Source organism: Planococcus citri, chromosome 3 (assembly GCF_950023065.1).
Source record: "Planococcus citri chromosome 3, ihPlaCitr1.1, whole genome shotgun sequence".
NCBI lineage: Eukaryota > Metazoa > Arthropoda > Insecta > Hemiptera > Pseudococcidae > Planococcus > Planococcus citri.
This window is the reverse complement of record NC_088679.1, coordinates 64,839,973-64,853,368: the sequence shown is the minus strand read 5'-3', so window position 1 is coordinate 64,853,368 and position 13,396 is coordinate 64,839,973. Positions and strand designations below refer to the sequence as shown.

Genomic DNA, 13,396 nt, shown 5'->3' with positions numbered 1-13,396 from the left:
CAATGTTTTCATTCAGTTCACAAAGCCAAGTCCTTCCTTCAGATGATTCAGGTATAGGTACTTGAGCTTAGTTTCAATACACTTTTAATGAAACAATTTATTGTTGCCAGTTGCCCGTTGCCTCATTTCAACACAATCATAATTTCTCAAGTTCATTTTACGAAATGAAATCTCACTTCGTTTCTTTCTACACAAGAATTTTTTTCAAAGTCGAGACTCGAGAAGAAAAAATATGTGAAAACCGCGACTTTACGAATCGTCTCATTTTTAGTACATATAAAGTAGAACACTTTCATTTTAAGGACCCTTGGTACCCTCGAGGCATAAAATATGGCACATTTCATTCACCATTTTAATTTGATTTTTATTTTAACATCGACATTGATCATTTCGGTCATCTCAGGTAACAAACAAATTTGTGATTCGGAAGAATGCAAACAGGCAGGTAAGTTCAATCTTTAGTATTAATATTAATTTATGCACTATGATGAGGAAAATAACGAAATTACCTTATTTAGCTCAATATTTGAAAAGTTCGATGAATATTAGAACGAGGCCTTGTAGCAATTTTCATCAATATACGTGCGCAAATTGGGGAAGATCTCATTCGCAATATGTAAATGTTTCACAATTGAGAATTGATCGTCATGATTTGGAAATTTTAGGTGAAGTACGAAAAGATCTCATAAATATAACTACCTACCTAGCTTTTACATGAAACTATTTTTACGAACAGATTACCTCAATAAAAAGAATAATGGTACGAATGAACCTAAAGCTATTAAAAAAGCAAAACAAGTGTTCTCTTTATGCCTAAGAAATGGTAAGTTTTTTTTTTTGGTTGGAAATATTGCTATAAGTAGGTACATTAACAACTTAAATTCAACAAGGCCCAAAAAATAAAATCAATTTTTTAAAAATTGAAATAATATTTTAGATGCCTTTAATGGTGGCAGAAAATCGCTTAATAATGCTCTCGAAAGCATTACTCGTATTGAAAAAAGAGCAATTATGAAAGATTATTCAACTGCAGTAGCAAAAGCTAGCAGATTAGTTGGAGTTCATATTTTTTTCGAAATTACTGTGTTACCTGATCCAAAGAATAATACAAAAAATATGATTTGGATTTTGAAACCATCTCGTCACCGACTACTTCAAGGATACTTTAATCCTGACTTGTATGTACTTTACCTATCTATACATAGCACTATTCACCATTATGATAATGTGGATGATTCATAAGGCTTTTATTAATTCCTATTATAGATTTGAAGAAAATACGGAAAAGGATGACTCACCGAAGAAAATTTACAAAAATTATCTAAAGGTCAATAATTCGTAATTTTTATAGCTTTGGATATTCTAAAAAATATGAGTAGGATATAGTTTTTTTAAAATCTTTTTGACATTTTTCAAGATCGTAGAAATGCTTGCATCACACTAGATAGAGAGGGGCTCAATTGGCACCAAAAATTTTGGACCGGACATAGGGAAATCGAAAAGGACTTTAAAATACCCCAACCAACGCAAATTTCAGCAGCTGAAATTCATTTTACGATTTTTTGAAATTTCAAATTTAGCTCACTTTCCATGAAACAAAAATCAAAATTTGATTAAATTGATAAAAAAAGGTTCAAATTCGGTATTTAGTCTATTTTCGAGCTCCCAAATCTATTGATGGTGGTTTGGAGTCGTTCTGTAGCCTTGAGTGGATTTTTGGATTTTCCAGTTTTCAAAAAAATGATTTTTAGCGAAAAAATTGAAAAATTTGCTGTTTGCGAACGATAAACAAAACTTCAGCCTTTAAATTCGACTTTATGCTCAGATGATCGAAGGACCTCGACTGCAATCTGCACCCACCATTTTTACGCTGCAAGATTTGCACTATTTTTCTGAAAATATTTCACAACAAATTCATTCATCCGTTCCTAAGGTACGAGTTTTCACTACTCACGTTCACGTCAAATCAAAAAATTTATTTTTCAAAACTGATATCTAACTGTATTTCAATTAAACATTTAGTTCAATTGGACCAGATATATCGAAGAGATGTTCACTGATTTAGATGTTTCATTGGATTTCAACAACCCTAACAAATTTTGGATCGCGATAGATGATTTGAATTTCATCAAAGAAATGTTGACATTCATTTACGAACTAAATAACGTGGAAAAAATTGGTATTCGATTCATTTTTTAAATTCTAAATTGAATATTTCTACAAAAGTACCATAATACCTAACTAATGACATTACCATAATTTTTTTTGACGACAAATTTTCTCCACGTTAAAAACTTCTGGTGATTTTTCAGAGTACATAATTCGACAAGAGGTCACGAAAGTGTTGGAAATTTACACAGGAAAGACAGAATTCGAACAGTTTGGTCAGTTTGCTTTTAATCGCCGAATCGATCGGTAAAATTAATTATAAAATGCGAATCTATAAAATCGTGTTCATTTTTAAACTTTTTTTTGTGTTTATTTGTTTTCCTCTCTTTAGGAGTCAATCGTGTATTAAATTAGTTAGTTCATTATTCCCAATAGCACTCAGTTACATGTACATAAAAGATGACAAATACAACGAAGCAAGATTCCAAGTACCTACTACTTAGAGATCTACTAATGTATTTTTATTCACATGATCATTATTTTTTGAAGAAAAAAAGGTCTATGAATTTGATACTTATTTTTTCAGATCTACGACATATTTCTTCATGTACAAAACAGTTTAGAAAAAATCATTAGACGAGTATCGTGGATGGATATAAATACTAAAGAAAGAGCTTTGAAAAAATTGGCATCGATAAAATCTTTGGTTGCTTATTGTAAAGCTGCCGAACTGACTTCTATTATGGATCAGCTGTATGAGGAAGTACTTACCCTAAAATCAATTTACAAGAATTTCTTTATCAATAAAAAAGTAATTTTTATACTTTGGAGTGATAATTTAAAACAACACCTAGGTCGATATAACTGGAAACATACTCGAAACTGTGATCAAATTAAATAAAAATGCAATCGAACATAATTTAAAATCAGTAAATCGTAGAAATGATCCAAAAACAGAAAAGTAAGCAAGTAAATCCAACGTAAATTTTTCGAAAAAATTAATGGCTTATGCTCTCGTTATGAATAAGTATTAATTGTGTCATTTTCAAAAACGGGTTTAGAAAATTTAATTTCTTTTTACAGATGGTTTTCATCATTATCATCTTCAAAATTAGTTTACCTACCGCAACGAAACACAATAAGTGAGCTAATACAATATTAATTTCACTGAATAAAATTTTAACATAATTCAACTGGTGAAACCACTTTTTCAGCTATTCCCGCCAGTTTAATAGGAATACCATATTTTTACAAGGATGCTCATGCTCTAAAGTAAAAATTCATCTCCCAATAAGCATTAAAAAAGAATCATCCGGACACAATCTTGAACACACTATCTTAATAATTTGTTTTTCTATATTGTATGTTTTAGAGCACTGAATTATGGATCAATTGGTTTCCTAATAGCTCGTGAAATGATTCATGGGTTTGATGATTTGGGTAGGTGAATATTAGATCTGATTTAACATAGAATAGAAAAATAAACACTTCATTTCGAATTCTTCCAACTCTTCAGGAAGGGAATATAATGAAAAAGGGAACATTGAAAATTGGTGGTCAAGAGGAACTTTTCAAAAATACACGGAAAAAGCTAAATGTTTCATCGATGCTGATCACGAAAAATATAAAAAAGTACGTTTTTCCCCCTTCAATTTAATAAATACACCGAAATACTTTTTTGTAAAAAGGAATGTATAAGTATGAATGAATATGTACGAGAGAACTTGGTGACAGCATTTGTTCTCATTTCAGGCAAATAGCACATCAACATTAAGGGAAGACATTTCGGATCACGGAGCTTTTAAAATTGCCTTGTTTGCGTATAGAAATCATATCTTTGAAAACGGCGATGAAAATCTCCTCACGCAGTTTGAGGGCTTCACTCATGAACAACTGTTTACTTTAGGATTTGCTGGCGTAAGTAATTTGTGTCATTACTATTCAAGAAAAGGGACAACTTGGGTACATAGATTTGTGGAAATTGAGATGAGCACTTTAGAGTGGGTTGGAAAAAAATGTCGGAAGATTTTAACCACAGTCAGTAATGTTGAGTTTAAAGTTGAACAAAAAATTTTTAGCTCCGATGAAGGTGTCCCTGAAGCCGAAGGGGAGAAACACCGAAACTATAAGAAAAACGTACCTGCATAATACATAAATGATATGTCACATGATTTACATTTTTTAAAATACGTACTTGATCAGTAAAAATGGTCAAAATAACTCCCAAAATTAATATTAATTACCAAAATCCAAATTTTACCATTTCCAGCCATTCTGGAGCCTCCAGCGCGATTTTTCAATTTCTCCAGAATTTTGAATTTGCTCCAGAAGGCGTGAATATGAAGTTGGGCAGCTGAAAATCGAGTTGTATATTGCACTCGACCTATTTAACGAGTTTATCCACATTTGAGCCGATTTTGAGAGTGACACCTCAAGAGTGGGTTTTTGACCAACTTTTTTCAAAATTCAAAAATCAAAAAAATCAAAAGATAACCGTTTTTGAGAAAATTTTTGAAATTTGTGCAAATCGCTATATTTCTTCAAGAACTAACCCCTGGAGCGCAAATTCTACCATTTCCAGCCGTTTTGTACCGAGAGTGACACCTCAAAAAACCACTCTTAAGGTGTCACTCCCGAAATCGGCTCAAATGAAGATAAACTCGTTAAACAGGCCGAGTATAATACACAACTCGATTTTTAGCTGCCCAACTGCATATTCACACCTTCTGGAGCAAATTCAAAATTCTGGAGAAATTAAAAAATCGCGCTGGAGGTTCCAAAATGGCTGGAAATTGTGAATTTGGATTTGGGGGGTTAGTTTTGGACAAAGTACAGTGATTCGCGTAAATTTCAAAAATTTCCACACAAACGGGAAACTTTTGATTTTTTAATTTTGAAAAAAGCTTGTCAAAAAGCCACTTTTGAGGTGTCACTCTCAAAATCGGCTTAAATGTGGACAAACTCGTTAATCAGGTCTAGTGTAATATACAACTCGATTTTCAGCTGCACAACTTCATATTCACGCCTTCAGGAGCAAATTCCAAATTCTGGAGAAATTGAAGAATCGTGCTGGAGGCTCCAGAATGGCTGGAAATGGTAAAATTTGGATTTGGGTAATAACTATTAGTTTTGGGACTTATTTTGACCATTTTTACTGATCAAGTACCTACGTACTTAAAAAAAAAACATAAATCACCAAAAACAGTCAATTTTGAATTTTCAAAAATTCGCCAAAAATCGAAAAATGAACTTGGGCAGCTGAAAATTTGGTTTTGGGGGTTTTAGACTACGCTGTTTCCAAAAATCGCGGTCCTGTTCAAATCGGTGTGTGACATTATCAAAGTAAGTAAATTGTGAAATTAATTTCTATTTGAAGCATGTGTTTCCAAAACGCACTAAGTCCAAAAAAATATTGATAAGAAATTCATGGTACTTAATACAATTTGGAAACGTAGAAATGGCTCAAATTGGCTGATTTATTGATATGTTGTTGCCAAGACCCTTGCGCACAACATATCAAAAAATCAGCCATTTTGGGCTGCAACTTTATGCTAGATAGCCTAGCAACCTCAGAATCTTCGAAAATGGACTTAGTGCGTTTTGGAAACACATGCTTGATTTCAATTCACTTACCCATTTTCGTAGATTTTTTGCGGAGTTCGTGGCAGAAATATGAACGGAAATGGAGCCATATCATATAGCCAGCAGGATAATTCGAATACAATACGACTAGCCAGTGTTATAACGAATTCGGAAGAATTTTCCAAGATCTGGAATTGTCCCAATGGTCATCCTATGAATCCGCGTCGAAAAAAATGTTCACTTTGGTGAAATTTGCATCTACGGATATGAAAACGATGGTTATACATTTATGAATTCTTAACATGTTCAAAGTTTAAAATTCAACGATAATATTAGGTATATTCAAATTCATGGTTATTCAATGAATGCACCCGAAAGTAATCAATTGCCATCTCCGTTCATTGGGAATCTGAAGAAATCCAGTGGAGGCAGAAGAATCAGAGTTACCTACGAGCTTTCTTACATTTTCTTCGCGATAAATTTTTTATGATTAGATAATATAATAGTTATTAGACATTTAATGAAATTCAACTCACAATATGTTGTCGATGGTTTCATCTCATTATAAGTTCTTCACTCTTCAGCAAGGTAGTATTTCTCACAAAATTCATATTCGAGTGGTTCAGGCAAAACGTTGGCTACTTTCATCATGGCTTGTTTGAACTAGAAACAAAATGAACAGTTGAACAGTCATTAACATGCTTTTGTAGTTTTGTAATACCTATTTTAACGCTCAATATCTGCGAAAACCCAGAATCATTGAATTAATGATCTTTCAGATAAATGTTCAAAACCAAACTAAAAGTACAGGTACCTAATAACGTAAGATACCTATCGTTTGAAAATAAGTAGGTAGCTGTTTGTGATCGTAAAAACACATTATTCACAACACTGCGCCAACATGGTTATTTTACCGGCGGTTAGCAGTGATCCGCAGCATTCGAAGAAAAACTCCTCTTTAACGATCATTTGCTTATCACTCAGACGAACGTAAGACAATACTGCGAGCAATACCCTAAGTCGATTTCACCTCTCGTCAATTCTTTCCTACATTTCTTCTTAATGTTTTGATATAATTTCGTTAAATAACATAGCGAACTGATAAGGAGCGTGTGTAATAAATTCAAAATGAAAAAAAAAATACATAACGTATCCACAATGCGATTATCACATATTTCTAAATAATTTTATAAATAATTCTTTATTTCATTCAGTTTTTCCGCTTCTGTCGTTAAAGCAGATTCTAAAGAATCAGGACAGGTGTGCCACTGAATTTGTCTTTCTCTTTTTCCTGAAAATAACATTTCTATCTAGAATCAAGTTTCGCAATATCGAACTTATGAACACACCATTTCGTCAATTTATAATCAAAAATATACTCACCATAGGGTAAACTTCTTTCATTGTCTGCGCGTGAGCGTGAACATAGATTACCATCAAGGTCTGAATCAAGTTGGTTGTCAACTGAATCAAATGAACTATCAATGAAGGTCTGACAATGAGATTTCGCTGCTCCGGGAGTAGGCATAGGCAACAACGTAGAGTTATCAGTTTGTAAATCATCATCACTGCCACAGTAATTCTCAAACAAAATGTCTGCTAAATAAAAATAAAATTGAATTTCAGTAATACTTTAGGTAAGTAAATGGCAGAAATATACGCACATAACTCTTATAAATGACTGCTTACCCACAGTTTGCGCCTCGTACTTTAATGAGGAAAAATCAATTGAGTTTTCGCCATCGTCACTACACTTCATGGAACTAATATCATCGCGGTTACTTCGATTACTTGACAATATCCATGAAAAAATTTCGTTTCGACGAGTTTCTGATAAGCAAAACATCTGATCGTTGTGTGAAGAAAGATAATCATTCTTCAACGAGTCAGGAGCTTTCGGCGCCGTTGTACTCATTGCTGGATAATTTTCTGTTCTAATTTTAGGCAACGTAAATGAAAAGTCACAAGATGAAAGTTCACCGGTGTCGATCTTCAAGTCATCTATTGTAAATGACGGCTGGATGACTTGATGCAAAGTTTTCTTCGGACTTCTAAGATGAAACGAAGACTTCCGTGCACCTTCGGGATTGTAATCGTCTACCGAAAGATCGTACGTCTTGATATTATTATTTCTTGACATGCTATTATTTGATATCAAATCACTCTTCGAATTTTCAAACGACGAATACGCTGATTCCGAAGTTTCGCGCATTTCACTGAGTTTTGAGATATCAGTGAACGAAGCATATTTACTCGGACTCGGAGTTCGATGAAGTTGTGTGACTGCAGGGCTGTTGAAGAATAAATATTTCTTCTTCAATGTACCAGCGGGCTTTATCGTATTTTTTGTACGTAGGTTTTTACCACAGGAAGCAGTTTCTAATACTTTAGCAGCAACTGAAGTACTTTCTCCGGGAGTTTGATCTTTGAAAATGATTCTTGAGGTTCTGTTTATGTAGCTTTTGAACCGAGGTTTCTCCAACTTTTCTCGAAAATGCAGATTATTTACAGTTTTTAACATTTTCATACTTTGAACGAACTTGCAGAATCGCGGAAAAGTACCTTACCTAGAAGAAAACCATGACGATGTTGACTGCTGATTCTTTTTAGCTGTATTCAGCTGAATTTGAAGCTATACTGATGGCCCAAAAATTGATGTGGAATGGAATTCAGTTGTACGTTACTTACTACGATGAAGTTCAATTAAATTCACATCACAAAATTAGGAAATGAACGAAAAGTAACGAAAACTTTCTAATTGATCATTATTTTGTACACACGAAAACTCAAATTCAAGCATGCAAATTTGCGATAAGAAAATATTGTTGTCGCGTCTAGTTTTCAACAAAAAAAGGGTCTTATTTCGAGGTGTGTACGAAGTTATGCAATAGATGGCTATTTATCACCAATGTTAAGTCTAAATCAAAATCAACGAGTATTTTTTTTTCGCAACAAAGTAATTTAATTAAATTTTGGTGAAAATGAAAAACGAGAATTTTTATTTTTTGCATCTTCGGAAACAAACAGGAAATTTTTACAAAAAAATTTAATTTAAAAGAAAAAAAATTTAAAAAAACAAAAAGTAGGTACCTACTATAGGTATAGGTACGTTTGAAAAAACATATTTTTTTTGTAATTTTGACACAAAAGAAGCTTTTTTTAAAAGAATTTTTGCAAATACATACAGATTGCAGAACACAGATCACAGTCGACAGAATCTTTTCACAATTCTTGCAAAAATACTAAAATAGGGCTTCTTTACTCGTATTTGTAACTTTGACAAATAAGCTGGACAAGACGACCAGTTGCGGAGGATTCCGCAACAAATTCTACATAAAATGTACCTACATGACGTCATTGTGAAAATAATGAATTTCGTGTCAATCAATTCTCCATTATTTGTTAGAAGTTGATTTCAATAATTCAAACAAAAAACAAAATACTCTTGAACTTGACTATATGCAGGAGAATGGGAAAAAAAATTCCAAGTGGATAGTTGCAAAAGTTTGATTCTTTTTACCCAAAATCCATCTAGAGGACCTGGACCCCATTTTTTTATACCATAATAAGAAAATTTCGTGTTCAAAATTTTATCCAAAAAAAATCTGAAGCAGAAAGCAGAACCCTTAACCTAAGCCTAAATGGGCCAGTTCAGCCAGTTGTCATTTGTCAATTATTCTTTCCAGCTGTCCAGTCCAGTTATAGAGAAAGAGAAGTTGATGTTTTTCAAATCACCATCATTTCTATCAAATTTGAGTATTTGAGATGAATTGATGAATATTGATGAATATTCACATTCCCTAGTAAAAAAAAAACCAATGGTTTCAAATGAAAATATCATGGGGTATTTCTTCAAAACCATTAATATTTTTTTATCAGGGGTTTCTCTCATAAATTCGTTGGTGTTTTATTTTTTAAAAAATTTGAATCAATTGCCTAACTAAATGAAAAAAAATGCACGAAAAAAAATTATGAATTTTTTATTTTTTGTAAGCTGATCTAGGGATGCGAACTGCGAACAAAAAAAAAATCGGTCAATTTATTTGCTCACTATTTATTCTCTTCCCAAAAAGAACTTCAAAAATAAATTGACGATGATTTGAAAAATTTAATAATTCAAAAACGAAAAAAATGTCTTCGTATGACGTCACACAAATATCAACCAAGTTTCGTCGATGTTTCCAAGGTTTCAAAATGATGGAGGTACTGCGGATCTATTTCCGTGATCGAAAACCAAAAATTCCAAAATCCAAACATTTTTTAATTACAATTTTTTGGAAAAATGTGAATTTTCAAAAAGATTCGAAGGCATTCGCTCAGGTACGAAGGTTTCTAAACGTCAAAATTAATTCGCAAAAACCAAAAACGGCCGTACAATCGGCGCAAAAGGTACCAAATGGCTCCAAGTTTTGTGTATTAATCTATTAATAGTTAGATTTCTTCTGCAATACTTACGTCTGTAGGTCTAATTTTTTGAAAAAATACAAAAATTTTTAAAATTTTAAAAAATTGAGTATTTTTTCAAAAAATACTCAAGCTCAAAGCTGGAACCTGGTTCCACTTCAGTATGTATAAAAAGTGAAACTGTCTCCAAAATTCATTCTCCTGTTTTCTGATTACGTAATTATTGTACCATTTTATAACAAGCAGAACAACACAACGAAAGAGAGCCATATTCAATTTGACAAGTTTCAGGATTAGCAAATGATTTTATCATGAACAAATATTGACAAATACAAACAACTTAGGAAACGAAAAATATCAACACAAAAATCTTATAACGATAATAACATAAAGCCGCAGAGATACCTATTGAACAAGTACATACAAATATATAAATAGCATACTTTACGTAAGTACGTATGATTATATAAAATTAAAATCAATTACTTGTACATCACAATCATTATGATTATAACTGAATTAAAAAACAAAAACATCAAACAAAACAATTAACTTGTAGGTTCCCTCAAAGAAAAAGCATCGGGGCTAGGAGACATCCAATGCTTAAAGGTTCATTTATAGTGGCCATGGAATTTTTCCACAGAAAAGTTAAAACCACTTTGTTACTATAGAAGCATTTATAGTGGCCGTGGAATTTCTTTACGTTTCTATGGAAAAGTCAAAATTTTTTAACTTTTCCATAGAAAAGTGATGAATGAGATGAAGTTTGAAAACTTTTTATTAAAGTGAATAATCATCAGAATTTACAAGAAATGTTATTATTTTACAAGTTTAAAGGTTCAAAAGTGCTTAAAATTGAGTTTGAAAAAATTCCACGATTTTCTGTAGAAATTTTCTATTACCAGCTTATCGCCACTATAAATGAACCTTAAGTATAAGTAGGTAATTAGAGAAAGAATAACAACAAAACGAACGTAAAAGCACCTCAAAATCGACGCACTAGAGAAACTTCTACGACATAGTAGAACCACAGGATATGTAACATCAATTCTACCGTCTTTTTCTTAGCTTTGATTTGTATCCGGATTCGTCTTTAGCAGGCTTTTGTCGGTTACCGGCACGCTTTCGTTGGTTACTCGCAGACTGTTGACGGTTATCCATCGTGAATGTCTGGTATTTCTTTTTCCAAATATTTTCCAACATATATTTCAGAACTAGTTTAGTAGTTTGGTTTGAAGCCCGTATCATATGTTCATCTTGATTGTTGTTTATTGTTTCACCGGAAAAATATCCGCCGTAGATAAAAAGATTATAAAACCACCTTCTGTCTTGTGAAAACGATGTCAAGATATGAGTAGAGGACATTAGCATAGGAAACGAGAATGCGGTGGTGTCATTAGTTAAGCTCTTTGCAATAATATCAACATCTCTCTCAGTGAAAATAGCCTCGTGCCAGAGAGATCTTGGCGCAATGTTTACACTGTACGAACTTCTGCTTTTTAGAGTAGTAAGATATGCGGTTGCCAAATAGGGATTGATTAACTCGAAGCCATTAAATGAAAATTCGGCAACTCTAGTACACCGCTCCACTATTTCATCGATATTTTCCAATTTCATATGTTCGCATGCTTTTTCAATTGATTCTTTTGAATAGGAAAAACATTCTCGAACCAAGCGTCTATTTTCCTCGTATTCTTCTTCCTTTTCTGGTAGCACATCGAGTAATACATAAATTGAATAAACGTCAGTATTGTGTCTTAGGTTATTTACAGCAAAATAAGGATTTACTCCTAAGTAAATATACTTCACGAGGGTAGTTTCAGTTGGACATTGTAGAAACATCAGGAGTAACTGCGATAATGTTCTGTCCTTCCGATTCCTGTCAAGGTTTGCGAGCTGGTTAAAAACCACGTCGCACGAATCCAATAGTACAAAAACGTCTCTGTCCTGGGCTAGAAGCGATACAACGAGACGCTGCAAGGAACACACTGCACTTATATCTTTCTTCAAGTGTTTTCGTTCGTATAATAAAAATTCTTCCGGGGCGTATTTATTCCAAACCGCGCACATCAAAACTTTTAAAGACCGATAAAACACCTGTTCGTTCTGCTCAATCACTATATTTCTAAAATCTATGTAAACGACTGCGCAATTACTTCGATATTTCGTGTAAAGTGAAGAGTTGTTTAATGCGAACCAACAAGTCTCAAAAAATGAATTCATTTTTGTCTTATCACTACCGGCACCAACGATAGATTTTGAATTCGAAGCATACGATTCGAAAAGCTGCGCTAGGCTCGATTTCCCCGATCCAGGAGGGAAGATAAATGCCACAGGATTTTCCGACTGTATGATGACTGGAAACAATTTTGTATTATCTTGGAAGAACCATTCTCCAACCATTTCATCCACTGTACACTCTAAAAAAATAAATATACAAAATGTCAAGTCAAAATATAGATAATTTGTCAGTAAATTGATATTGAATAAAACACAAAACGTACTAGTATATTCACCAGGTTCCGCTTGGTCCGCGGCTAATTCGATTTGTCCATTTTTCAGATGGTCTATGCAAAACAAAGAATAAAAATGATGAAAACATTTTTTTTTTAAATTGCACGTGTAAAGTGACTTTTGAAGTGGAACATTTTCTTGAAGCTCAAAGCTGGAACCTGGTTCCACTTCAGTAGGTATGTATAAAAAGTGAAACTGTCTCCAAAATTCATTCTCCTGTTTTCTATTTGATATTTTCATTTGAAAAGTAAGTAAATATATAATGTAATACTTTCATTTCACCGATTATTCATTGATAACGAAGTAAATAAATTACATTTTACTCGACGGTTTTTATTTCTATTAGCTATAAAATGACATTAGAATTTGAATTATGTACTTATAGAAAATTGAAGTGAATTTTCTTCTGAGGGTTCCACGTAAGGCTCTATGAGCACTAGTTCCACTTCAAACAAATTACAAACAAGAAATTGGGTAGTGTTATACGTTATACTTACTAAATGTGAGATCTTTCTTTTCTAGTAGAGCTATTGCTATAGGTTCTTCATGACTCCAAGAGCTGGTAGACATCACATTGGACATTTTTACAGGCTTTCGAAATAGCACTGGACAGCGGGCACCACCGAAATTATCGAAAATACAATAAATACTGAACCAAAAATGAAAAAAAATATGTTTGTAATAATTTGTAACAATAACAAACTTTGTAAGGAGCACGCTTTGACTATACGACGTATATGGACTGCTAACCCTTATCAAAGTGTAAATGTAAACATAAAAGTCCACG

At 32.9% G+C, this 13,396-nt stretch overlaps 3 protein-coding genes across 6 annotated transcripts in view; 1 reads left to right on the top strand and 2 right to left on the bottom strand.

Moving 5' to 3' along the window:
- The window catches only part of LOC135842085 (uncharacterized), a 96,725-nt gene extending 88,178 nt beyond the window's left edge, over positions 1-8,547 (bottom strand). Inside the window, exons 1-4 of one of the 4 annotated variants that reach the window (XR_010558066.1) lie at positions 7,381-8,545; positions 7,075-7,290; positions 6,228-6,354; positions 5,743-5,949 (exon numbers count right to left, since the gene is read on the bottom strand). Coding sequence is in view for 3 of the 4 variants with exons in the window: in XM_065359427.1 (XP_065215499.1) it covers positions 6,879-6,982; positions 7,075-7,290; positions 7,381-8,218 (1,158 nt within the window). In the remaining variant the exon portion in view is untranslated. Of the gene's footprint in view, positions 1-5,742; positions 5,950-6,227; positions 6,355-6,787; positions 6,983-7,074; positions 7,291-7,380 lie in introns of those variants that run through there. The other 3 variants (XM_065359429.1, XM_065359428.1, XM_065359427.1) reach the window with 3 other exon arrangements.
- Positions 206-4,352, top strand: LOC135842049 (neprilysin-1-like). The gene is made up of 16 exons (XM_065359333.1): positions 206-445; positions 519-665; positions 737-823; positions 938-1,178; positions 1,267-1,327; positions 1,826-1,933; positions 2,023-2,179; positions 2,313-2,415; positions 2,501-2,597; positions 2,696-2,872; positions 2,964-3,070; positions 3,193-3,251; positions 3,324-3,381; positions 3,482-3,549; positions 3,626-3,741; positions 3,862-4,352. Exons 1-16 carry the CDS (start codon positions 331-333, stop codon positions 4,255-4,257), a joined length of 2,097 nt encoding a protein of 698 aa, XP_065215405.1. The 5' UTR covers positions 206-330; the 3' UTR covers positions 4,258-4,352.
- A 1,849-nt stretch (positions 8,548-10,396) lies between the features above and the next one.
- On the bottom strand, positions 10,397-13,328 carry LOC135842048 (uncharacterized). Its single transcript, XM_065359332.1, has 3 exons — positions 13,107-13,328; positions 12,600-12,662; positions 10,397-12,515 (listed from the first exon to the last, which is right to left on the bottom strand). Exons 1-3 carry the CDS (start codon positions 13,189-13,191, stop codon positions 11,146-11,148), a joined length of 1,518 nt encoding a protein of 505 aa, XP_065215404.1. The 5' UTR covers positions 13,192-13,328; the 3' UTR covers positions 10,397-11,145.
- Between the last annotated feature and the right edge of the window lie 68 nt (positions 13,329-13,396).

What these genes read in the sequence shown, in the direction of transcription:
- LOC135842049 (XM_065359333.1), top strand. Translation starts at nt 331, where the DNA reads ATGGCACATTTCATTCACCATTTTAATTTGATTTTTATTTTAACATCG. An exon ending in TCATGATTTGGAAATTTTAG is followed by an intron (nt 666 to 736) that starts GTGAAGTACGAA and finishes TTTTACGAACAG; the next exon opens with ATTACCTCAATAAAAAGAAT. An exon ending in GGATACTTTAATCCTGACTT is followed by an intron (nt 1,179 to 1,266) that starts GTATGTACTTTA and finishes TTCCTATTATAG; the next exon opens with ATTTGAAGAAAATACGGAAA.
- LOC135842048 (XM_065359332.1), bottom strand. Translation starts at nt 13,191, where the DNA reads ATGTCCAATGTGATGTCTACCAGCTCTTGGAGTCATGAAGAACCTATA. An exon ending in AAAGAAAGATCTCACATTTA is followed by an intron (nt 12,663 to 13,106) that starts GTAAGTATAACG and finishes TGTTTTGCATAG; the next exon opens with ACCATCTGAAAAATGGACAA. An exon ending in GGAACCTGGTGAATATACTA is followed by an intron (nt 12,516 to 12,599) that starts GTACGTTTTGTG and finishes TTATTTTTTTAG; the next exon opens with AGTGTACAGTGGATGAAATG.